Source organism: Canis lupus, chromosome 19, assembly GCF_048164855.1.
Source record: "Canis lupus baileyi chromosome 19, mCanLup2.hap1, whole genome shotgun sequence".
Taxonomy (NCBI): domain Eukaryota; kingdom Metazoa; phylum Chordata; class Mammalia; order Carnivora; family Canidae; genus Canis; species Canis lupus.
In genome coordinates this window covers 54,421,614-54,445,705 of record NC_132856.1, presented here as the reverse complement: position 1 = coordinate 54,445,705, position 24,092 = coordinate 54,421,614, and the positions used below count along the sequence as shown (strand labels likewise).

The 24,092-nt window shown below is 56.7% G+C and overlaps 2 protein-coding genes across 11 annotated transcripts in view; one reads left to right on the top strand and one right to left on the bottom strand.

Annotated features, from left to right (window-relative positions):
- The window catches only part of HNRNPM (heterogeneous nuclear ribonucleoprotein M), a 277,288-nt gene that overhangs the window by 244,335 nt on the left and 8,861 nt on the right, over positions 1 to 24,092 (bottom strand). The window lies entirely within an intron of this gene.
- Positions 13,609 to 24,092, top strand: part of FBN3 (fibrillin 3) — a 53,115-nt gene continuing 42,631 nt past the window's right edge. Inside the window, exons 1-16 of one of the 3 annotated variants that reach the window (XM_072787520.1) lie at positions 13,609 to 13,800; positions 13,943 to 14,025; positions 14,501 to 14,599; positions 14,795 to 14,890; positions 15,110 to 15,205; positions 16,778 to 16,975; positions 17,081 to 17,206; positions 17,329 to 17,454; positions 20,116 to 20,268; positions 20,376 to 20,561; positions 20,957 to 21,100; positions 21,179 to 21,298; positions 21,397 to 21,522; positions 22,761 to 22,883; positions 23,004 to 23,279; positions 23,580 to 23,633. In XM_072787520.1, coding sequence (XP_072643621.1) covers positions 13,655 to 13,800; positions 13,943 to 14,025; positions 14,501 to 14,599; positions 14,795 to 14,890; positions 15,110 to 15,205; positions 16,778 to 16,975; positions 17,081 to 17,206; positions 17,329 to 17,454; positions 20,116 to 20,268; positions 20,376 to 20,561; positions 20,957 to 21,100; positions 21,179 to 21,298; positions 21,397 to 21,522; positions 22,761 to 22,883; positions 23,004 to 23,279; positions 23,580 to 23,633 — 2,152 coding nt within the window. In that variant the 5' untranslated portion in view covers positions 13,609 to 13,654. The remainder of the gene's footprint in view (positions 13,801 to 13,942; positions 14,026 to 14,500; positions 14,600 to 14,794; positions 14,891 to 15,109; positions 15,206 to 16,777; positions 16,976 to 17,080; positions 17,207 to 17,328; positions 17,455 to 20,115; positions 20,269 to 20,375; positions 20,562 to 20,956; positions 21,101 to 21,178; positions 21,299 to 21,396; positions 21,523 to 22,760; positions 22,884 to 23,003; positions 23,280 to 23,579; positions 23,634 to 24,092) is intronic. The other 2 variants (XM_072787518.1, XM_072787519.1) reach the window with 2 other exon arrangements.

The following is a 24,092-nucleotide window of genomic DNA, read 5'->3' as shown; positions in this document are numbered from 1 at the left end:
GGAACTTTTCGTCATCCCAAACAGAAATGGTACTCAGTAAATAATAATTCTCCACCCCCTTCCCCCTCAGGCCCTGGTAACCTGGATTCTACTTTATGTGTCTGAATTTGCTCATTCAACATACTTCCTTATGATCCATTTTGGGTCCACTGTTGTGAAAGGTGTAAGGTGTGTATCTAGGCTCATTTTTGTGCATATGGACATCCAATTCTTCAAGCACCATCTGTTGAAAGGACTGTCCTTTATCCATTGAATTGCCTCTTCTTTTTTGTCAAAGATCAATTGACTTTATCTGTGCAGATCTATTTCTGGGCTTTCTGTTCTGCTTCATTGATCTATTTGTCTGTTCTTTTGCCAACACCATAGTCTTTATTCCTGTAGCTTTATAGAAAGTCTTGACGTGGGCAGCCCCTGTGGTGCAGCAGTTTAGTGCCTGCCTGCAGCCCAGGGCGTGATCCTAAAGACCTGGGATCAAGTCCCACATCGGGCTCCCCACAGGGAGCCTGCTTCTCCTTCTGCCTGTGTCTCTGCCTCTCTCTCTCTCTGTGTCTCTATGAATAAATAAATAAAATCTTAAAAAAAAAAAGAAAAAAAAAAAAAAAGAGAGAGAAAGTCTTGACATTGGGTAGTGTCAGTTCTCTGACTTCTTTAGTACTGTGTTAGCTAGTCTAGATCTTTGCCTTGCTCCATAAACTTTAGATTCCATTCGTTGATATCTGGGACCTGACAACATCTATTAAAATTAAAAACACACAAGCCCTTCACCTAACATCTCACTCCTCGAAATCTTTCCTTAGAAATAGAATCATTGGGGTACCTGAGTGGCTCAGTGGTTGAGACTCTGCCTTCTGCTCAGGTGGTGATCCTAGGGGTTCTGGGATCGAGTGCCGCATCAGGCTCCATCCAGGGAGCCTGCTTCTCCCTCTGCCTGTGTCTCTGACTCTCTCTCTGTGTCTCTCATGAATAAATAAATAAAAATCTAAAAAAAAAGAAAAGAAAAGAAAAGAAATAGAATCACTAGTATATATAGGCATAGGTATAAAATTATCTATTGCAATGGTTTTTTGTTTGTTTCTTTTTGTTTTTGGTGGTGATGGGAATAAAACCCATAAACCAAGGGGAGACCTGTCCATGGGAATGTGGTTAAATAAGTTATGGTTCATCCACAGTGTGGAAGATTATCAAGAAATTAAAAGGAGTGAATTAAGACCTTCGCAGAGGGTCTGAGAAGTTTCCATAGATACCTTGGGGAAAATAGTGTATCCAATATGATTACATATTTATATGACCCCAACTCTATTTTTGGCCTATGAATATGGACTTTCACTCAGTGAGCAAGGAGAACAGCCTAGTCAGAAACTGTAGATGGTTAACTTGAAGGATGACTAGCTTAAGAGGAAATAAGAGAAAAAGAGGGTAATTTACCCCTTACCACAGTTAAAAATAATAACTTCTCTCTAAACAGCTCCAGCCAATAGAAATATAAATGTGACTCATGTATACAGTCTTATATTATAAGAAATTAAAAGGACATCTGGCTGGCTTAGTTGGAAGAGCATGTGACTTTGATCGCAAGTTTGAGCCCCGTGTTGGATGTAGAAATTACTAAAAAAGTAAATAAATAAATGTTTTAAAAAGTAAAAAGATACTGAAGAAACTTTAATAATGTAGTTTATTTAGCCCAATGTACCCCAAACATCTTCATTTTAACATGTCACCAGTATTCTAAAAAGCATTAATGAGGCATGTTACATTCTTTTTTTTTTTTTTTTCAAAGTCTTCGGAATATGGTGCATATTTTACACTTACATTTGAATTCGGATTGGCCACATTTCAAGTGCTTACATGCCACCTGGGGCCAGTAGCCACCATCTGCACAGTGCAGCTTTGAAGACAATCTGTAGGAAGACTCGAGTGCCCCCTAGTGACAGATTCAATTAACACCACCCTTCCTGGCAATTTAATCCTCAAAGCCGATCGTATGGCTCCCTGCCTGGAACCCTCCATGGCTCCCTGCTTCCCTCCTCGTCCACGTGCCCAGGTTTGGCTTTCCAGGCCTCTCTTCCTCAATCTGAGTCCAGCTCACCTCTCCACAGGCAACATCCTTTCCTTCCCCTCCAGCCACATAGGACTTGTCCATCATTCATTCATTCATTCATTCATTCTACTCATTCACTCATCCATTGATTCAGCAAATGTTCACTGAAGTCCCAGGGTCTACCCTGGCACATGTATATCTTGACAGTCAGTGATGCTTGAGTTTCTGGGCCCAACGGTCTGCACGTAAATGACTATCCTTGGGCTTCAGTCTTCACATCTGATCCTGGACTTCATGCCTTTGTCCAGGATTATTGGGGGGAACTCAATGTGATAACAAATGCAAAGCACCCGGCACATGGTACATGCCTAATAGATGTTAACTGAACTAATGGCACCTGGAAGTTTGGGGGATGGGGCAGGAAGTTGCAAGGAGAGACTCTGGCAGCAGCTGGGGGTCAATGGGACCATTGGGGGATAGGCTGGGCAGATCCCGGAACCCCAGAGAGATGGGTGCAGATGGTGGGGCTTAGGCTGGGTGCCCAGGTCCTACCTCCCCTAGCAGGACTAACCCACACCTGGCCCAGTGGTCCCAGTCATTGTAGAACCCACCTGTGACTACCCTCTGCAAAAAGACCTTGGTGGCTCCCTGCTGACCTTAAAATAGCAAGGATGTCTCCACAGATCACCCCTCCTCTCTCCCTTGTTCCTTGTGGTCTAGCCACGCAAACTCATGCTGTTCCCTCTCGTTGGGATGCTCTACCTTTCCTTTCTCTCAGTTTAACTCCTCCTTGTCTGGTCAATCTCAGAGCAAATGTCACTGCCTTAAAGAAGCCTCTCCTGACCCCCACCCAAGCTTAAGTCAGGTTCTGAGGCGCCCAGGAACCTCCCTTCTGTGGCACTTACCGCTACTAGAATGTGAATTCCAGGAATCTGTGCTTTGTTTGCGCTTAGAACAGGGCCTGGTATACAGTAGGGACTCAATAAATGTCATTTAAATGAATGTTTCCCAGGCTCTGCAGGAGGTCAGGGTCTGAGTCCATTTCTGCTTGTCTTCCTGTCATCAGTGCCTGGTACACAGTAAGCGATCAAGAAATGTTTGTTGCAGAAGTAAATGCCAACCTCGGGCCTGGGTCACTGGTCACCTGTGTCTTGGGTTGGCCATGTGGACACTGCACATTTCCACCTGCTTGATTTCACCTGATTTTTGCAGGGAAATGACCACAAGAGAGATTTTCTTTCCCATTTTGAGGATGAGGGAACCGGGGTCTGCAGGTTGAGAGGCACAGCTCGGACACACAGCTCGGACTCCATGTCTTGCTCATTCCTTGGAGCTAATGGTGAAGTTTCTTCTCCATCAGGGAAGCTCACTGTGGTAGGCTGAGGGAAGCAGCCCCCAAAGGTGTTCACATCCTAATCCTTGGGACCTGTGGATAGATCACCTAACAGGGAAACACACTTGCCGATGGGATTCAGGTAAGGATCTGGAGAAGGGTGTAGATCCTGGATTACCTGGGGGTCCAATGTCATCACAAGGATCCTCAGAACCAGGAGGTGGGGGCCAGAGAGAGATTAGAAGGTGACACACTTCTGGCTTTGAAGATGGAGGAAGGGGCTATGATTCAAGGTCTGCAGGCAGCTTCTAGAAGGTGGATAATGTGAGGAAAGGGATTGTCCCCCGGAGCCTCCAGAAGGATTCCAGCCTAACAACACCTTGATGTCAGCCCAGTGAAAGCCATTTCTGACTTCTGACTTCCAGAACTGTAAGATAATAAATTTGTGTTTTCCTAAAGCCGTCAAGCTTGCCACAGCATCCATAGGAACCGTATATACCCTTCAACCTGAAGGGAAGGTTCCAGCAGGTCAGCAAGCAGAAGGCATCAGACAGGTGCTGAGTGACCGTCCACTCAGCCTTCTAAGCCCCGCGTTGTGGGTACAACCAGCCCTGCCGCTCCAATTGTCTCCCGGAAACCAGTGGCCAAGTCTGTCCCCCCCCGGCGGCAGAGAGGAGATCGTAACTTCGAAAATGTGACGATTGTCAGAAGTACGGGAAATGCATGATCTGCGAAATAGCAGCCAGCAACTGTTTGTCCTACAGCTTCATAAAACATCCAGACTTTTCTCTCCAGTGAGAAAAAAACAAAAAACAAAAAAACAAGAAAACCTCTGAGCCCTCAGTGAATTGGCGTGACTTCATGCTTCTGGGCATGCCCTGGGGAGCGATGGTGGCTGAGGGACAAGATTGGCCCGCCCCACCCCTCCAGTGACAGAGGCCGCAGGTAGGGAAGGATGTTGCTGTCAGACGAGGCTTGGAAGAGCCCGCAGGTGAAACTGTGGCCTCCACATTTTATTTAAAAATATTTTATTTATTTATTCGTAAGAGACACACAGAGAGAGACAGAGACACAGGCAGAGGGAGAAGCAGGCTCCCTGCAGGGAAGGGAGCCCGATGCAGGCCTTGATCCCTGGTCTCCAGGATCGTGCCCTGGGCCAAAGGCAGGTGCCAAACCGCTGCGCCACCCAAGGATCCCCTCTTCTTTGGTTTTTAAACAGCCCTCTTCACGGGATGAGGTGGCATCTTATTGGCATCATCCCTGCTTGCCTCTCAAAGGCGCAGAGCGGCTGTCTGTTGTCTCCTAGCTTCTGGCAATTTCGGATGAGAGCACTCTCCTGGGCCTTCCTCTTCATCTTCCGAGTCATGACATTCCAGATGTGGCAGGTGTGTGTCCCTTCTCTGGGGTGCGTAATGGGGGAGTCTGAGAATCAGGAGCTCTTTCCTTTGGAGACACAGGTCTGTCTTCAGCTCAGGAAATGTTTGCCCATGACTGTCCCATGGCTCTGTCTGCTTTGTCTGTCACCGGGAGCGTCGGAAAGTGCTTCCCGCTTGGAAGTCCCTGCCATGGACCTCTAAGTGTCTTTGCAGGGCGGCCTTACTTCCACCTGTCACCCCCGGCCAGCAGTCTGGCATCAGCAGTGGCCATCCTTCCTTCCCCTGGGCTGAGTGACAGCTCGGCCACACGATGGCTAAGCCGGGTCAGCAGCCCCGAGATGACTCCTAATACTCTCCATAGAGCTCCTCATCCTGCCCCGTGGATGTGCTGTTCCCGTCCTCTCTGTCACCCTGGCTTCTTAGCAGTTGCCTGGGACAGGTGTCCCGGGTGCCTCCTGGGCTTCTGCTCCCCGATGGTTGGTCCTGTTGGGATTTGTCATCTCCCAGGCTTCTCTACTTTGTCCGTTGTCCCTTCAGCAGACAGGCTGGTTGTCCCTTCAGCAGACAGGCAGACAGGCTTGTGGAAGGTGACAATAGTGATTATTGAAGCTGAATGATGAACCCATGGGGGTTCACCACACCGTCTGTATAGTCTCTCTACTTTTGCATGGGCTTGACATTTTCCATAACAAAAAGATTTCTAAAAAGCCAGCATGACATCTTGTGTGAGATGACACCTGTGCCAGCCTATTTCCGGGAATACTGTCTGAAATTAGTTCCCCACATGTCCATCAGTAGGGAACTAGCTAAATAAATGACAGTTTAGCTCATCCATGGAGTCCACTGTAGACATAAAAAAGGATGAGCAAGTTTTCTCCAAACTGACACAGAAATAGTACCAAGATGTCTTAAGAAGTGAAAAGACTGGGGGCGCCTGGCTGGCTCAGTCGGTGGATCATGCGACCCTTGATCTCGGGGTGAGGAGTCTGAGGCCCATGTTGGTTGAAGAGATGACTTAAAAAGAAAAGCTTGGGAGGCCCGGGTGGCTCAGCGGTTTGGCGCCTGCCTTTGGCCCAGGGCGTGATCCTGGAGTCCCGGGATCGAGTCCCACATCGAGCTCCCTGCATGGAGCCTGCTTCTCCCTCTGCCTGTGTCTCTGCCTCTCTCTCTGTATCTATCTCTCATGAATAAATAAATAAAGTCTTTAAAAAAAAAAAAAGAAAAGAAAAGCTTTGGGATGCCTGGTTAGCTCAGTCAGTTAAGCGTCTGCCTTCAGCTCAGGTCACGGTCCTGGGGTCCTGGGGTCGAGCCCCACATCAGGCTCCTTGCTCAGTGGGGAGCCTGCTTCTCCCTCTCCCTCTGGCTCTCTCTATCTTTCTGTCAAATAAATAAAATCTTTAAAAAAATAAAATCTTTATAAAATGGGCTTCTGGGTGGCTCAGTTGGTTAAACGTCTGCCTTCGGCTTGGGTCATGATCTTAGGGTCCTAGTATCAAGCTCTGCATCGGGCTCCCTGCTCACTGGGAACTCTGCTTCTCTCTTTGCTCTTCCTCTCACCCATGCTCTCTCTCTCTCTCTCTCTCTCTCTTTCTTGCTCTGCTCTCTCTCAAATAAATTTAAAAAAATCTTTTTTAAAAATCTAAAAAAAAAAAAAAAAAAGAAGTGAAAGAGCAAGTACATTCATTGCAGCACCATTCACAATCATCCAAAGAAGGAAACAACCCAAATGTTTGTCAAGTGGCAAATAAACACACAGACTGTGGTTCACCCATACAAGAGAATATCATCTAGTCATTAAAAGAAACAAAACACCCTTCTTTGCTGCAATGTGGATGAACCTCGAAATCATTCTGAAGAGGGAAAGAAGCCAGATTAAGAGACTACATTTTGTGTGATTCCATTTATTTATTTTTACGATTTTTTTAAAAAGTAGGCTCCACGCCTAGTGTGGAGCCCAACACAGGGCTTGAACTCACGACCCTCAGATCAAGACTTGAACTGAGATCACGAGTCCAACAGTTAATGAGCCACCTAGATGCTCCTTAAGATTTTTTTTTAAAGTCACCTCTAGACTCAATGTGGGATTGAACCCACGATCCCAAGATCAGGAGTTGCATGTGCCACTGACTGAGCCAGCCAGGAGCCTCTACAAAGGTTAACTTTATGTTATGTGAATTGTACCCTAATTAAAAAAAAAAAAAAAAACAGTAGAAAAAAAAGATAATCATCAGGAAGCACTTAATTTACAAGTAAAATAAGTTTTTACAAAGAGGAAAAAAAATCAAGGACAGAATGATGTACATAGGGGCTAACATTTGTGTTTCCCATTAAAGGAAAAAGAACATATGTCTATGTGTCAGAGACACAGGACTCGGCTACCTCCCCTTGCCCAGCAGACTGAGGTTTGGGGCTTTGTGACCTGAGTTCAAATCTGCCTGTGTTCTTTATTGGCTGTGGGGCTGGGGTGAGTGACCCAGGGACTTTGTGCCTCAGTTTTCCCACCTGTGCAATGGGGGAGATAGCGAAGCCGCCTTGGGGGTCTGTTAGGAGGGTCCAGCCAGGCACACAGTGAATTGGGGGGGGTCTTGTCATGTTCAGAGAACCAGATGGGGAAGCCCTCGGGATCCAGTTGCTTGCTCTCTCTGCTCCTCCTGGCCTGGGTCTGACCTCCTCTGGGCCTTCCCCTGGATCTCCAGGACCCACACCTCCCAGCCTCATTCCCAGGCATCTGGCCAAACTCCCGGCCCATGCGCTCCATCCTCCCTGGCTCAGCTGCTTCCTGTGCTCAGACAAAGAGAGCTCTGTCCCCAGGTCACCCGGCCTGGGCAGGCGCAGTGCCCCACACAGCACAGACTGCAGACACCCCCCTGCCATGTGTCTTTGTCTCCAGCCTTGGCCCTGTGCTCCTGGGCATGGTCTGCCCACCCTGTCTCCATCCCTTCCTCAGGCCTGGACTAATGGACCTCAGGGTGGGGGGGGTCTTCTAGCCCAGGACACACACACACACACAGTGGGGTCATGTCTGCAGGAGGGGACTTCAGGACTGCACAGAAAGTCACAGGGAAGGGTATGTGTGGGATGAAAAAGAGTTGGGCTGGAGTGACTCAGACATTTCATCATGACCTCAGCAGGGGACAGCAGTATGGGGTGCTCAGGGTAACAGGGACAGGTGACAATAGGAACTGGGAGTGATGGATGGACAGCATGACAGCAACAGGTGACAAAGAGGACACAGTGTGACAGCAACAGGTGACGAAGAGGAGACAGGCTGACAGCAGCAGATGACACTGAAACAAAAGAAACCCCCCGGGGATTGGTGGAATGTTGGTACGGAGGCTGGGATGGGGGTAAAGGACAATGAGGCAGTGTGTGAAGATGACAGGTGGCAGTGGGGAGGCAGTACTGCAGTGAGAGATGACAGCAGTAAGACAGTCTCTGAGGGAGTCGGAAGGTGTGACAGGAATGCGGCCGATGACAAGTTAGGAGCAACACAGCATACAGGACCTTTCCCCCTAGTTGGCCAGCAGGTGACTCAAATGACCTTTCCCTGGGTCTGGGAAACGCACCCCTCACAAGACAGCTCCCAGGACAGGACCTCGAGACACTGCATCCCCCATGCCTGACCCCCTCATGGCAAGGTGGGAACACACACACACGCACATACACACACACATGCACACACTCCTCCAGCCAGGCACCCTCGCCCCAAAAAGTGACAGATGCTGCTGTTGGAAAAGGCTGGGGCCCCTTGGACTCCGTTTTGCTGAGGGTGGCACTGATTTCCGGCGTCTGGGATCATAAGCATCATCTGAGCCCAGGGAAGAGAGAGGGAACGGAAGGAAGGTGTCTTTGTGGGCCCAGATCTGCGGGCGCCTTGGGACTCCCCCTGCCGGCTGCGGCCTCTGCAGCCACGAGCCCCCTTTCTGTGGAGGGTGGTTTCTGTCACTTGCAGTTTAAAAACCCAGGCACTCTGGGTCACAGTACAATCCTTCCCGGGTGACACCTTGCAGCAGCAAGGTGAAGGTGTAAAGAGGACAGGAGACAACATGATGTGACAGGCGGCAGAGTAACCGGAAAATGACAAGGTTTCCGTTGATGGGTGACAGTAACAGGTGACCTTGCAATAGGGATTTGGGGCTGCTGCCCTAGTGACATCCTTTGGCCTTATGACAGTCTCGGGTGGCACTGGGATGCTGGGGGGCGGGTGAGAGCCGACCTGCCCCTTCAGGACGGCGTGATGTAATGGAGTGACAGCAGAGGTAACACTCCCGGTGTGACCACATGGGTAACGGGCAGCCGCATAAAAGATCCAGGCGGTGCCACCAAAGCAGGACGGTGTGGCAGTCGTGGGGGGCGGGCGCGGTGACAAGCTGTGCTTGCTCTTGGCTGTCATTGAGAACTTCCACCCAGCTCCCCAGCCTCCTCTGTCTCACCGAACCCTACGGATTCCTGGTCCACGGCCTCCAGAGAGCAGACAGGGAGATTTCTAGAACTGAATCACTCACGGCCTGACCCACCAGACTTCCTGTGGGCTGAGCCATCGAAGCTTCGGCCACACTGCCGTCCTGGTAGGGGACTGATGCTCCCCACCTTCTGCACACACGCAGGGCTGCTTCTGGGGCACGCGGTGCCTATCCTGGGTCCACGTAAGACACACTTGTTGGCTGAAGAGCAGACCAGGGTGGGCCTCGCCGGCAGAGGAGCCTGGGACGGGGTGACAGGAGGGTCCCCAGAAGCTGGCTCATCCATGACAGCCCCTGGGCCCTCCCGCACTTGAAGCCCACCTGTTGCTGTTGTCCCGATTGATCCTGGGGTTCCTTCTCTAGCGCACCCTCTCCCCGGGGAACCCCATTCCCTCTGCCAGGATGACCTGAAGCTGGTTCCCGAAGTTTCCCTCTGCCTCCTGCTCCCCCCTGCCCCATCTCTGGCTGCTCTCAGACTCAATTCCAACGCCCACAGTACAGGCTCTGGAGTGATTCCCTTTCCTGGGAGTGGGCCTTGTTGCGGGGGAGCCTCTTGAGGGCTCCGCTTACCTGGCCAGATCCCCTTCTCTCCTTTTTTCTGCTCCCCCAAAACTCCAGCCTCATTCAATTCCTGCATTTCCCATACTGTCTTGTCTCCAGGCCTTTGCCTGAGCTGTTCCTGCTGCTTGTCCTTCTTTTTCTGATCTGCAATTTTCTACTGAACCCTCAAGCCTCCCATCCCCGGCCCCCAACAGACTACTCCTCCCCCCTCCATCCCCGGGGAGTCCCTCTCTCCAGCCCAGGAGTGTTGGAGTCCAGGTCTGTCTCCTGGCAGCACCCACATCAGATTATGAGTATCTCCCTCATAGGGTTTTTAGTTTTTGAGTGAGAGAGGAGTGGGTGTGACACCCTTAGCACCAAGCCTGGCACATAAGCAACCAATAAATACTAACTCAAATGATTTTTACTATTTATTCATTACATTCCAGAAGTGCTGTGATGGAGGCAAGATCAGTATGATCAGCTCTGGGAATTCAATAGGGTAAACTAACAATTTTGCAGTAGGGAGGGGCTTTTAAAATTTTTTTAAAAAAATTTTAAGATTGTATTATTATTTTTTATTTTTTTGTTTTGCTTTTTGTTTTTTTAATAATAAATTTATTTTTTATTGGTGTTCAATTTGCCAACATACAGAATAACACCCAGTGCTCATCCCGTCAAGTGCCCCCCTCAGTGCCCATCACCCATTCATCCCCACCCCCCCACCCTCCTCCCCTTCCACCACCCCTAGTTCGTTTCCCAGAGTTAGGAGTCTTCATGTTCTGTCTCCCTTTCTGATTGTATTATTTTTTTAAAGATTTTATTTATCTGGGAGAGAGCATGAGGAGGGGAAGGGGCTGAGGGAGAGGGAGAAGCAGGCTCCCCGCTGAGCAGGGTGCTCAGTGGGGGGGGGGGGGCCTCCATTCCAGGACCCTGAGATCATGACCTGAGAGCCCAAGGCAGACGTCCAACCAACCCAGGTGCTCCGGGGAGGGGCTTTTTAGAACTGGGTTTTGCCAGGTGCATAGGAGTTTGCTGGGTGGAATAACTAAGTTTCAGGTCCAACAACCAGCTCAGACTTGATGCCCACCCTAAGGGCCACTGGTGGTGTCTGTTCTCCGAGGTGATAAAGTGGAGGATGGAAGCTAGACATCTTCCCTTGGGGTGTACAGTCCAAACTGGGAGCTAAAATTCCGAATCTGGTCCCTGAGAGAAACTGAGGCCCAGAAGGTCCAGACCTTTGGGATTCTTTTTTTTTTTTTTATGATAGTCACACACACAGAGAGAGAGGCAGAAACACAGGCAGAGGGAGAAGCAGGCTCCATGCACCGTGAGCCCGACGTGGGACTCGATCCCGGGTCTCCAGGATCGCGCCCTGGGCCAAAGGCAGGCGCCAAACCGCTGCGCCACCCAGGGACCCCCACCTTTGGGAATCTTTTTTTTTTTTTTTTTTTTTACCTTTGGGATTCTTAAACGCTTCATTCTGAGCCTCAGATGAAAAATGTAGACCTCCTCCCCAGGAAAGGCATCTTTGCCCGATGTTTTGCCTACATTCTCAGGGGCCTCCCTGGCTCCAGGCGCCGCCAGGTGAGTTTCCGACGTCACTCTCGGAGTTCTCTTTGCCCGGAGGAAAGGCAGGGGGCTCGGGAGGACCAAGGGGGGCCTCGTGGGGGAGCCCCGGGACCTCCGGGGCCTGGCTTTCCTCCCGGCCGCCCCAAATCGGAGCCCCACCTCAGGGCTACCTCCAGATCAGTGCCTCTCCGAAAACGCGGTCCCCGCGGCCCGCCCCGCCCCTCCTCCGAGCGCCCTGCGCCCCCCGTCCCGCGGCTCGGCCCCGGCCCCAGCTCCGGCCCCCCCGAGTCTCCCCCGCAGCCCCAGCCCCTCCCCCGCCCCGGGAGCTCCGAGGTGCAAACGCGCCCTCCCCCAGCTCCCCCCGCCCCCCGCTCCCCCCGAGCGGCGGCTCCGGCTCCGGGCTGCGACCGCGGCGGGGTCGGCCTCTCGGTCCGCGTTCCCGCCCCGGGCGCCCGGCGCCGCGCCACCGGCCCTGAGCGCGGAGCCCGCGTGCGCCCGCCGTGCCTGCCTCCACGCGCGCGGCTCGCAGGTCGGGGAAGCGCGGGGCCCGCGGCGGGGCGGGGCGGGGCGGGGAAGGGGCGGGGGAGGGAGGGAGCGAGCGAGCGAGGGAGGGAGGGGATTCCTTTGTTCGCGGCCGCAGCCCCGGGCCCACCCGCTCCCCTCTCGGCGCGGGACGCGGGCGCGGGCACCGGCGGGGCGCGGGCGGCGGGAGGGCCCGACCCGCAGGTGAGGGCGGAGCCGAGCGCGGTCGGCCCGGGGCGCCCCGGCCGTGGGCGCTGCGGGGTGGAGAGCGCGGCCCGCGGGCCCCTCCTCGTCCGCGGAGCCCGGGACCCTCGCTTCCCGCCCGCGCCGCGCGCGCCTTCCCCGCTCATTCATTCGAGCGCCTCCCGGCGCGGGGCGCGGGGCGCGGGGGTGGGGGGGCGCGGGGTCGGGCCCGGCCGGGGCCCCCGGAGGCTGGAGGAGGCGGGGAGGGAGGCTGCGCGGGCCCTGAGGCTGCCTGGGGAAGGCGCCCTCCGGGGCGCACACCGGGGCGCAGACTGGCGGGGAACAGCTTCGGAAGCCAGAAAGGGGGTGCTCCTCCCCAGTCGGGCCCACTCCCCTCTGCCTCTCCGCCCAAGTTGACAAGGGTCTCCCTTCCCCCGAGGACCTTGGAACCACCTGGTCAGGTTCTCATGTCACCCCAAGGCCCAGAGAGGGCAGCCGCTTGCCCAGTGGCGCACAGCATATTCCCTGCCCGTTGGCTACCTAGGCCCAATTCTTCTCTCTGGTCTGGAAAGTAGGACCTGAGAGGGCCCCCCCAGAAGGCCATTAGTCTGCCTTCTGTCCCCCAAACATTCAGCTTCCTTCCTCCTGCCGTTCACCTGGTCATCTACACCCGGAGTGGCCCTGTCTCCATCTCCTCCCTCCCATCCTTCAGGTCCTGGAGAGAGCCAGCCACCTCTTGGGGGGAGCACCCCCAACCTCTCCCCCTCCCTCCCCTCTGCCTAGGCTTCAGCCCTCACCCACCGCCAGCCCCTCACTGCGTGATGGCCTTAGTTTGCCTATCCATGAAGTGGGCATAAAAGCTATCCGTTCCCTGCTGGGTGGAGGGAATGCCCCCCCCCTCCCCCCCCGGGCTGTGCACCTGCCACCTGTCTCCCCGCTCATCCCATCCCCCTCAGCCCTCCAGCCAGAACTCTGGGAGTCTCTTCAATGCCTCCTGCCTCCTTTGGAACCGGCTTCCAACTCCCGGTGACTCCACCTCCTCATTAACCCCGGGTTTCTGTCCTCAGCCCTCTCATCTGGACCCCTGCCCAGGTCTCATCTGCATGCTTCCTTCCAGGCTCCACACTCCAAACACCCGTTCTGCTCTTGTTCCTCCTCCTTGGAGCCCCCAAGGGCTCTCCATCACCCTCGATCTGCAAGTAGAAGCTCTGCGACACAGTGCGCTCCTGCGACCCCCCCACCCCGTCCCTCTCTCCCTCTACTCAACGATCCACACCCCTCCCCGCGCTCTGCCCAGGCACCCTACTCTTGGCTAACTCCATCTCTGAGACATCACACCTCCTCCAAGAAGCCTGCCCTGGCTGTTCACCTGCTTCTGGGTGAGGGCTGGATGCCTCCCTGGGCTCCAGTGGCGCCCCCACCACCACCTCCCTGGGCTCACCCCCTCCCCCGTTTCCCCCAGCCCTGCAGCAGCTGTCCGGGTGCTCCTGGTTCTGAGTGGTCTGTGGCCAAGAGCTTCTGCTGGAGTTGACTCTGCTTCCTCTCTTTCCTCTCTGCAGCCTCTGAGGGACACATCATGGTTCTGAAGGGTCTGTGCTTGGCAAGGAGAGGGGCTGGTGCTTTCACCATGGCCTGGGGCCCCCTGGCTCGGCTCCTGCTGGCCTGGATGGCCCTATTGTGCGTGGTGCATGTCCAGGGCCGTTGGGACAGGGCCTTGGAGTCTGCGGGCCCCGGACGTGTGCGCAGGCGTGGCAGCCCAGGCATCTTGCAGGGGTGCGTGGTACGGGGCGTGCTGAGAGGCTCTGGGGTGTGGGCTGGGCCGGGCTGGGCTGTCCTACTGGGTGGGGGAGGGGTCAAAGCCCAGGGAATGTCCCGCAAGGCAGGGGCTCACCAGCTGTACCATGCTCTCCCCAAGGCCGAATGTGTGCGGCTCCCGTTTCCATGCCTACTGCTGCCCTGGCTGGAGGACACTGCCAGGCGGGAACCAGTGTGTCGTCCGTGAGTGCCACTGCCATCTGGAGGTGGGGGGCTCAGGCAGGGGACGCTGGGACAGCTCTCCGGCCTGCTGGCAAGTCCAGCCCTGCTTGCAAGTGAATTTGGCCAGGGACGTCAGGTTGAACCATAGGACTGGCGCTTGCCTGTCCTCAGGCTCCCAGGCCACCCTGCCACGTTCATTTCCTTTGCTCTTTACCTCCCTGTCTCTTTGCCTGCCTCGCTGTCTCTCTGTCAGCCTGTACCCCCCACCTCTGGGGTCTAGAATCTGACCCCACTCCCAGGAGAGCCCTCTACCCTAAGCACAGTTAGGACCCAGCATCTTCAGCTTCTGTCCTTGCTGCTCAGCATTTCTGGCCCAAAGAGGCCCTCTCCCCATGGCCCCAGCAGAAACCCAGAGCCTTGCGTGGGCACTGAGGGCGTGGGGACGGCGCGGGGTTCAGGACCTGGCCCTGACTGTCACCTGCTCTGCCCATGCCAGCCGTCTGTAGGCATGCCTGCGGCAAGGGCTTCTGCTCCCGACCCAACCTGTGTGCCTGTGCTGATGGGAAGCTGGCCCCCAGCTGCGGGGGGAGCCGAGGTGAGCTGGGGGGGATGACCCCCAGGGACAGGAGGAGAGGGTTACAGGCTTCCAGATGCCACTGGGGGCCCAGGCTGGTTTTGGCGCAGGGCGGAAGGACCAGAGCTGGGCCAGGTGGGCCTACTCCTGCCGCTGTTGACGTGCATCGCGGGGCTGGTCACCACTTCCCCGTGTGTCCCCCCTTCCCGTCCGTAGGGTCAGGGTGCAGCGTGAGCTGTATGAATGGAGGCAGCTGCCGAGGGGAGTCCTGCCTGTGTCAGAGGGGCTACACAGGCACTGTGTGTGGGCAGCGTGAGTATCCCCCGGCACACCTGGGCCTAGGATCCCAGAGGGCGGGTCTCGACTGCCACCTGCCCGCCACCCACAGGTCACTCTTCTGGGACCAGGGTTTGGAGGGATGTACTTATCCCCAACAGTGCGGATTCCTGGGTGAAAAGGGGCTTTTCTGAGCCTCTCCAGGTCCCTCTGCTGCTAGGGGACCTCGGGCCACCCTCCCCTCTTCTTCTGCAGCTGTCTGTGACCGTGGGTGCCACAACGGGGGCCGCTGCATCGGGCCGAACCACTGTGCCTGTGTGTATGGCTTCATGGGACCTCAGTGTGAGAGAGGTACCAAGCTGGGCATGGGGTAGGGGCCTGGGTGGATGGACAGGGGCTTCCTGGCAGCCAGGCCCTGGAAAGCTCCAGCTGGCCCTGATGCTGGCCCTACTGCTGTGAAGGGCAGAGAAACTGTTGCTCCAGGCAAAGGCATCCGGAAGGGCTTCCTGGAGGAAGTGATAAGTCAGAGTTCATGAGAGGAGCAAGCCTCCTTTTACTGCACCCCTTACCCCCCAGTTTCAGAATATTCCCCACAGCTGAGGTGGGTGGGGTCACCTGTTGGGAGCTGTTGGCCAAAACTCAGATGACGGAAGCGACAGCATTTTGTGGAAAGTTGATGTGGGGGAGGTGGAAACAGCTGGACACCCAGGCCCCATGGGGGGACCCATGTGTGGGCCCGAAGCTGAGCGAGTGGTTGAGGTTCTTGCGGAAAATAAGGGAGGAGGGCGGCTCAGGGTGCACGGGATGCATGGAGCCCAGGGGAAGCTGGGGAGGAGAAAGCCAGCAAGAGGGGGCAGCGTGAGGGCCATCAGACCACCCCGTAAGGCCCAGGAGCCCAGGCCGGCGGAGATGGGGGGACCCCGGACTGACCTCAGTGTTGGGAGGTGCTGCTGGGGGTGGAGGCCCATCTGTGGCTGAAGCCGGGGTGAAGAGGGTGTAGCTATGAGTCAGAAGCTGGGGCTGGGAGGGCTCCTCAGCACGAGGGAGGTGCTTTTAGAAACTGGAGTTTGGGCTGATGAAAGGGGAGCAGCTCAGGGTGGCTGAGTGGGAGGCAGGGGGGGAGGGTGAAAGGGGTGGGGGATGGTGAGGGCCCCAGAGAGGCAGGAGCGAGGGGGATTCCAGAGTTCTGGGTGAATTAGGTGAGATTCTGGGATCGTTTGGACTCAAGGGAGTCAGGACCCTTGTGGCTGTCTGTGCGCCTCCTCCTCCACACAGTCCAGGGGGCTGGCTTCGGCTTCTCCTTCTGGGAGGGGCTTCCCTTGGTCCACTGCCAGCCCCTAGATTGGAACCATCTGGAGGAGGGAGCCAGGAAGCCACATCTGAGCCTGTGTCCAGAGGTGGGAGCACCGAGGAGACCACCTTTGGCCGGGTTCAGGGTTCAGGGCTGCAGTGTTGTGGGTTCAGAGCATTCGGGCGGACGCGCGGTCCCTCCTTGAGTCTGGGAGACTTGGCAGGGCCAGACGGGCACGCACGGATGACACAGGCTCTCCTGCTGGGTGTCTCTGGTCTCTGCCCAGGCCTCAAGGGCGGGTAGGCCTGGGGAAGTGGTCGGATCCTCCAGACATGCCCTTCCTGGGCTTTGTGAGCTTGGAGATCCTGGCCTCCTTTTTGGAGGCTGGTTGCAGAATGCTTTGGGGAGAAGGGGTTTTGAAGGGTGAACGGGAGGTTATCCGATTAGGGATGGGGAACAGCATGAGTAAAGGCTGGTGTATTGGTTTAGGGAGGCTGGGAAGGAGGCTACTGCCGTGGTCCAGGCGAGAGAGGTAGAGGCCAGAGCTGGGGCTGCAGAGACGGAGACGCAGAAGGTTCTGGGGCGGGGGTAGGCAGCTTGAGGCCAGCTGCCCCAATCCGTCTGTCTCACAGACTACCGGACGGGCCCCTGCTTTGGCCAAGTGGGTCCTGAGGGGTGCCGGCAGCAGCTGACAGGCCTGGCGAGCACGAAGGCCCTCTGCTGTGCTACCGTGGGCCGAGCCTGGGGCATCCCGTGCGAGCTCTGCCCCGCACAGCCACACCCCTGCCGCCGAGGCTTCATCCCCAATGTCCGCACAGGGGCCTGCCAAGGTAAGGGAGTCAGCGCTTCGGGAGGGAGGCCCCGGGACCCAGGGCTGGGTGGGAGCCCTCGCAGCCTTGGTTCTTCCCTCCGATGGGCCCGTCATCCCCTTGCAGATGTGGATGAGTGCCAGACTGTCCCGGGCCTGTGCCAGGGGGGCAGCTGCATCAACACGGTGGGCTCCTTCGAGTGCCGCTGCCCCAGTGGACACCGGCCCAGTGAGAACAGTGCCAAGTGCGAAGGTGGGCGCAGGGGAGGGGGAGGACTAGTGACTCCTTGGTGCTCTGGGCAGCTCAGGCCCCCCTGCGAGGAGAAGGGGTGGGGCTGGTGGCGGCGGCCCTGTGACGGGGCATCGTCTCCACAGATGTGGACGAGTGTGTCAGCGTGCTGGGCCTCTGCTCTGGGGGCGACTGCAGCAACACGGTGGGGAGCTTCGTGTGCACCTGTCCGCGTGGGTTTGTCAGCAGCCTGGACGGCTCCCGCTGCCTCGGTGAGCTGGGGCCTGAGGGGGGCCCTTGGGAGACAGGCCCTGGCTCCTCTAGCTTTGCATCCCTCTGGCCTGTGGGCTCCCCAGCCCTCAGGGCTCCGTGTCTTTCCGTCGTCTCTGGAGCTCGGTTTCCATCTCCTCTGGCATTCTCACTCCCTACCCATCAGCCTTTGTGCCCTCCGGACCCCAGTTTGCAAACCCCCCCACCCTGTGTCCCGTGTCCCCCACCTCCCATCGGCCCCTGGGACCCGGCCCTCCTGGCTCCCTGGCCCCCTGCTTCTCCAGCCTCTATCTCTGTGCCCTTATGATGCACATTTATTTTTTTTTTTAGCTCCCTGTCTGTATTCCTCTTAACCTTCCCAGACACTTTTTTCTAAAAGATTTATTTATTTATTTATTTGAGAGAGAGAGAGAGAGAGCGCGTGCCAGTGCGCCTGGGAAGGGACAGAGGGAGAGGAAGAGGGAGAGAAGCCCACTCTCTGCTGAAAGTGAGCCCAAGGAGGGGGGGGTGGTTCCATCTCACAACCCTGAGATCGTGACCTGAGCAGAAACCCGAAGTCTGATGCTTAACTGACTCAGTCACCCAGGTGGCCCTCCCACACTTTAAGAGCACCCCACCTCCCCTAGATCCTCTGTTTGAGATAGGGAAACAGACCCAGAGAGGGGAGGTTTGCTGGAGCCAACTCGGTAAGTTCAGAACAGATCCCTGCCCATACCCAGGCCCTACCCAGACCCCCTGCCCAGCCAGGAGGAGGTGCTCAGGGCCATGCCTCCCCCTGGATGCCCACCCTCCTATAATCCCCCACACCCCACCTGGGAGGCAGAGGATCCCGGGCTCTCACTCCCCGCCCTACTATGTTGATGAGCTCGTCATTAGACTCTAGCCGTGGCCAGTGGCTAACGGGGCAGGTCAGGAATATGGACCCTTGTGGCGAGGGGTGGGCAGAGTCCTGGTTTGGGGAGGAGGGAAGGGACTTGGCAGTTCCCCAGCACCACCGGGGGGCCCCTCCGGCTGGGCCTCTACCAGGCAGGGCTGGGAATATTGTGTTTGGAGCTCTGCCAACGTGCTGTGGCCAACGCTGGGCCTTCTGTTCCTCCACCCCTGGGGGCCACCGTGACCAGCACGGAAGATACCTCGGGGCAAGTCCCCTGGAATAAGGGGGCCTCTCCCGGCTACCAAGCAGTGGAGCCTAGATGTGAACCAAAGTCAGGTTGCCTCTGAACATGGGCTTGGGATTCAGTCCTGGGTCCCAACTACTGCAAACTCTGTGGCCTCGGGCAAGAAGCATCTTAACGTCTCTGTGCCCCAACTTTTGCATCTATAAGTTGGGGATCGTGGCCATGCCTACTTCTTGGAGTCGTGGAGAGGATTAAGCACAATTTTGGAATGATTTGCCGGAGGCTGGACTCAGTGGACGCTCAGGACTCATTCACAAAGACAAGAGAGTGGTGCAGTTGGGGTGCTTAGCAGGGCCTGATCACAGTGGGTGCTTTATAAGCAAAGGCCGCATCATTTTTGTTAGAATTCTTACATTCTGTCTCCGTCTTGAGAGGCAGCTGCTTGGCCAGATCCCCCTGGGGCTCGGGGATCTGAGTTCCTGTCCCCTCTCCCTCTTTTGTCCCTGGGTGACCTTGAATGTATCTATCGGCCTCTCCTCATCTGGGCAGGCCTGGCCACCGCGGAGGGCCTGGGATGGTGCTGGGGGTACAGAGCCCCAACCCCTACACGTGCACCTGGAGCCCGGTGGCTCAGTTGGTTGAGCACCCAATCGTGATTTCGGCTCGGGTTGTGGTCTCAGGGTCACGAGATCAAACCCCACGTGGGCTCCGCTCTGCTTGGGATTCTCTCTCTCCCCCTGCCCCTCCGCCTGCTTGTGCACATGCTATGCTCTCTCAAAGAGAGAGAGAGAGAGAGAGAGAGAGAAATGTTTGCATGTTTTTTTCAGCCCGGGGCAGAGCAGGGCAGGGGCTGCTGTGAGGGGCCCTTCCAGCTGGTGGGAGAGGTTTCATGTGGGCCACTGGCCAAGATTTGTGCGTTTTTAAGCTAAAAATACACTCTTTGAGCCTGAGAAATCTGATCACTGCATCAAGCTGTTAGCCGCAAGAGCAGAGTGGGATGTGGAGGGGTGTCCGTGGTTCTTGTATCTGGGGAGCCTCTGCCTCAATTCCCGGGGACTGTAGTCATCAATCCAGCCGTCTGCTCCTTGGCCCTCTCCTCAAATTCACAGCCTCTTAGGTGTCCCCAAATGCAGGGCTGGCAGATGGGGGCACATAGCTACAGATACTAGTGTCCTTGCTTGAGCGTCCAGCCTGATCTCCCGCCAGGGCAGCCCCCAAAACCAAGGGGTCTTCCTAAGTGTGGTTGAATGCCCAGAGTGACAGGGAGCTTACTACCAATGCCAGCCATAAGTGTTGGAATGAGCCCAAATCTATCTCCCTGGGATCATTCTCCCTGAGAACGGGCCATGTCCCAGACATCGTGTGCTTCACTTTTTTTTTTTTTTCTTTATCTTGGCAACATTCTTTCGAGGTGAGGTGAATGCTCTGAGCATTCGCATTCCAACAGATGGGGAAACTGAGGCACAGGATTCCTTGCCGCCAGTGTTGGTGGAGCTGGGATTTGGACCCAGGTCTGGTAACTGATCCTTCCCCTCCCTGTCGCAGACCACCGGGCTGGCACCTGCTTCTCTACACTGATTGTGGGCCGCTGTGCTGGAGACCTCGCTGGCCATTACACTCAGAGGCAGTGCTGCTGTGACCGGGGCAGGTGCTGGGCGGCTGGCCCAGCCCCTGAGCCGTGTCCTCTGCGGGGCTCTGGTGAGTGGCCTGGGATTGCCCCTGCCCTCCTCTGCCCCCCAGAACTCCCAGAGGAGGGGTCCTGGGGCATGACGGAGGGCCTGGCCTCAAACCCTGCTTCCTTGCAGATGAGTTCCAGCGACTGTGTGTGCAGGGGCTCCCGCTGCTGCCCCCCTCCTACCCTGGCCCCTTCCCTGGACTCCCTGGCTTTGGGTCCAATGGTGTGGGTCCTGGCCCTGGGCCCGCTCGGCACAGCCCCCATGGCTCCAATGGGCGTGGTGTTCCCAGCCTGGGCATCGGCAATGCCCACATTGGTGAGGCCTGGGACTCGGAAGGAGGGATCCATGACCTGAGTGAGGGGGTCCAGGCCTCAGAGGGAGGGTCAGGGCTTTGGAGTGGGGGCCCTGGCCTGGGCAGCAGAGATGAAGGTACTGACAGTGGTCTGGGGGTGGGGCTAGATTTGGGATCTGGGTCTCAAAGTCAGGGATTTGGGCCTCAGGTAGGGGCCTGGTGCTGGGGGGTGGAGGTCTCACCCCGTGGTGAGGGGCTGGGCTTCTCTGGGCCCACAGTGGGGTCTCAGCCAATGTGGGCATCTGCAGCTCTAGGGCAGGACTCCAGGCTGAAGTGGGCAGGGTTCCAGCCTCAGAATGGGAGTTGCAATGCAGAGGTAAGGCCTCCGCTCAGGTGCATCTGTTGTCCCCGCGCTCAGGCACAGCCACCTTGAACCAGACCATCGACATCTGCAGACACTTCACCAATCTGTGTCTCAACGGCCGCTGCCTGCCCACCCCTTCTAGCTACCGCTGCGAGTGTAACGCGGGCTACACTCAGGACGTTCGGGGGGAGTGCATCGGTGAGCAGGGCGGTGGGCGGGGCCGCGGGGGCCGCACCTGCACCTGCCGGGCGGGGGCTCAGGGTCCTCTGCCCACAGACGTGGACGAATGTGCCAGCAGTCCCTGCCACCACGGAGACTGCGTCAACACACCTGGCTCCTACCACTGCCGGTGCCACGACGGCTTCCAGGTGACGCCCGCCAAGCAGGAGTGCGTGGGTATGGCTGTGCATCCGAGAGGGGGGACGCCGGGCTGCCTGGCCGGGATCCGCGGCCTGAATCCCCCCCGACCCACTGCCCTCGTCCCCCCGCCACAGACGTGGACGAGTGCCTCGTGGGCAGCAGCCTCTGCCATCACGGCCGCTGCGCCAACACCGAGGGCAGCTTCCGGTGTGTCTGCAATGCGGGCTTCGAGCTCGGCCCCGGCGGCAAGAACTGTGTGGGTGAGTTGGGGGGGGCGTGCAGGGAGCGGGGGGGGGGCGCCCCAGTGGCTGAGGCCCACCTTGCCCGTCTCTGCTGCGGCATCACCCACTCCCCTCCCGAAGATGAAGCCTCTTCTTCTCCTGAAGCCAGCACACCTGCCTGAGATCTTCTGGGGCTTCGTTGGCGGGACTCACTCCTTCATTTCCCCCCGAACCCCACCCCCCGAGTTCATGCCATGAATCCCAGCAAGAGCTGTCTGACCCGGGACCTAAGCCCGTCCTGGGAACTGTCACAGGACAGCGAGAATGTGGCCGAGTGTGTAGGAGGATCAGGACCACGGGGGTGGGGGTGACCTCTCAGGCTCCCTGCGGGGTTTGGGGTCTTCCACCGTAAGACATGTGTGGACACCTCGCCCCTGTTGGTGGCCGAGGACTCCCCGACGGTGGCTGGAGGGCCACATCTTGTTTCCTCACTCCTCAGCCGATGGACATTTGGGCTGTTTCCACTTTTCGCGATTATGGAGAATCTCGCCATGGACATTCATGTACAGATTTTTATGTGCATCATTCATTCATTCATTTCTTTTTTTTCTTTAAGATTTTATTTATTTATTCATGAGAGACACAGGCAGAGGGAGAAACAGGCTTCCCACGGGGAGCCCGATGCGGGACTCAATCCCAGGACCCCGGGATCACGCCCTGAGCCCAAGGCAGATGCTCAACTGCTGAGCCAGCCAGATGCCCCTCATTCATTCATTCATTCATTCATTCATTCATTCATTTCTTTTACTCCTTTGGGTGCAGACCTTTCTTTTTTTTTTTTTTATTTTTTTTTATTTTTATTTATTTATGATAGTCACACAGAGAGAGAGAGAGAGAGAGGCAGAGACACAGGCAGAGGGAGAAGCAGGCTCCATGCACCGGGAGCCTGACGTGGGATTCGATCCCGGGTCTCCAGGATCGCGCCCTGGGCCAAAGGCAGGCGCTAAACCGCTGCGCCACCCAGGGATCCCTGGGTGCAGACCTTTTAGTGCAAAACTGATATTTTGATACTCATTTCTGCGCCCTACCACTTCCTTTCAGTTAGACTATCTTCTTGCCAGCTGGTTTCCCCTTTTCTTTGTTTTAAATGGAGGTGGTCAGGCCCCTGGCCCCTCGCTCTGCTGCGCCCTGTAGAAGTGAGAGGGAGGGGCTGGTCTGCAGGCAGGGCTGGCCCAGCAAGGGGCCGGAATGGGATCCAGCCTCTCCGGTGTCTCTAGATCACAACGAGTGTGCCACCACCACCATGTGCACCAACGGGGTGTGCATCAACGAGGACGGCAGCTTCACGTGTCTCTGCAAATCCGGCTTCCTGCTGGCACCCAGTGGCCGCTACTGCGTGGGTGAGGCCAGAGGCTGGACAGGACGGTGGGATGGAAGGGACGGTGATGGGCAGGGAGGGGAGGGGCGGGGGTGGTGGCACTGGGACCTTTTGCACAGCCCCTGTGTCCTGCCGCACCCAGACATCGATGAGTGCCAGACTCCGGGCATCTGCGTGAACGGCCACTGCACCAACACCGAAGGCTCCTTTCGCTGCCACTGCCTGGGGGGGCTGGCCGTGGGCGCGGACGGCCGAGTGTGCGTGGACACCCACGTGCGCAGCACCTGCTATGGAGCCCTGGAGCTGGGCTCCTGCGCCCGCCCCTTCCCTGGCGCGGTCACCAAATCCGAGTGCTGCTGTGCTAGCCCAGACCACGGATTTGGGGAGCCCTGCCTGCCGTGTCCTGCCAAGAACTCTGGTGAGCGTCCTGCTGCCTGGCCTTACCTGCCTTTTTTGTCCTGTACACCCTCCAGCTCATCACCCTGGGGGTGGGAAGGGACAGGGCTCTTGGCTCCCATGGGGTGGTAGGGGGGCATCTCTCCGCTGGTGACTCTCCTCAAGAAAGGACCGTGGAAAATCGCTCTCTGCACTGGGAGAGGGAGGGATCCTCCTGGTCCTAGACTCTTGCTCAGCACCAAGGGGCCAGCCACGTCCTTGGGAGTGGCCGAGGCTCCGCAATGCCCACTGACCGCTCCTCTCCCCGTCCCTGCGCCCCCAGCCGAGTTCCAGATTCTGTGCAGCAGCGGTCTGGGCATCACCGCGGATGGTAGAGGTGAGTGGCAGCCAGTGTCAGGAGAGGGCTGCGGGGGCGCGGGGGGCGGGCACTGTGTCAGTTTGCTGAGGCTTCAACAACAGAAATGTGCTCCTCCGCAGCTCCGGAGGCTCGGAGTCTGAGATCAAGGTGTAGACAGGGTTGGTTTCTTCTGAGGCTGCGAGGGAGAAGCCATTCCTTGCTTCTCTTCCAGTTTCTGGTGGTGTTCCTCGGCTTGTAGAAGTGTCTTCCCGATTTCCGCCTCCATCGTTACGTGGGGCCCTCCCGGTGTGTACACGTGTGTGTACGTCCAAATTCCCCCCCTTTACAAGTGTACAATCGTCGTATCGGAATGGGTTGGGAGGCTCCCCGAATGACCTCGTTTTAACAGGATCACCTCTGTAAAGACCCGATCTCCACGTGAGGCCACGTGGTTAGGACTTTAACATACGACTTTGGGGAGGACACCATTCAACCCGT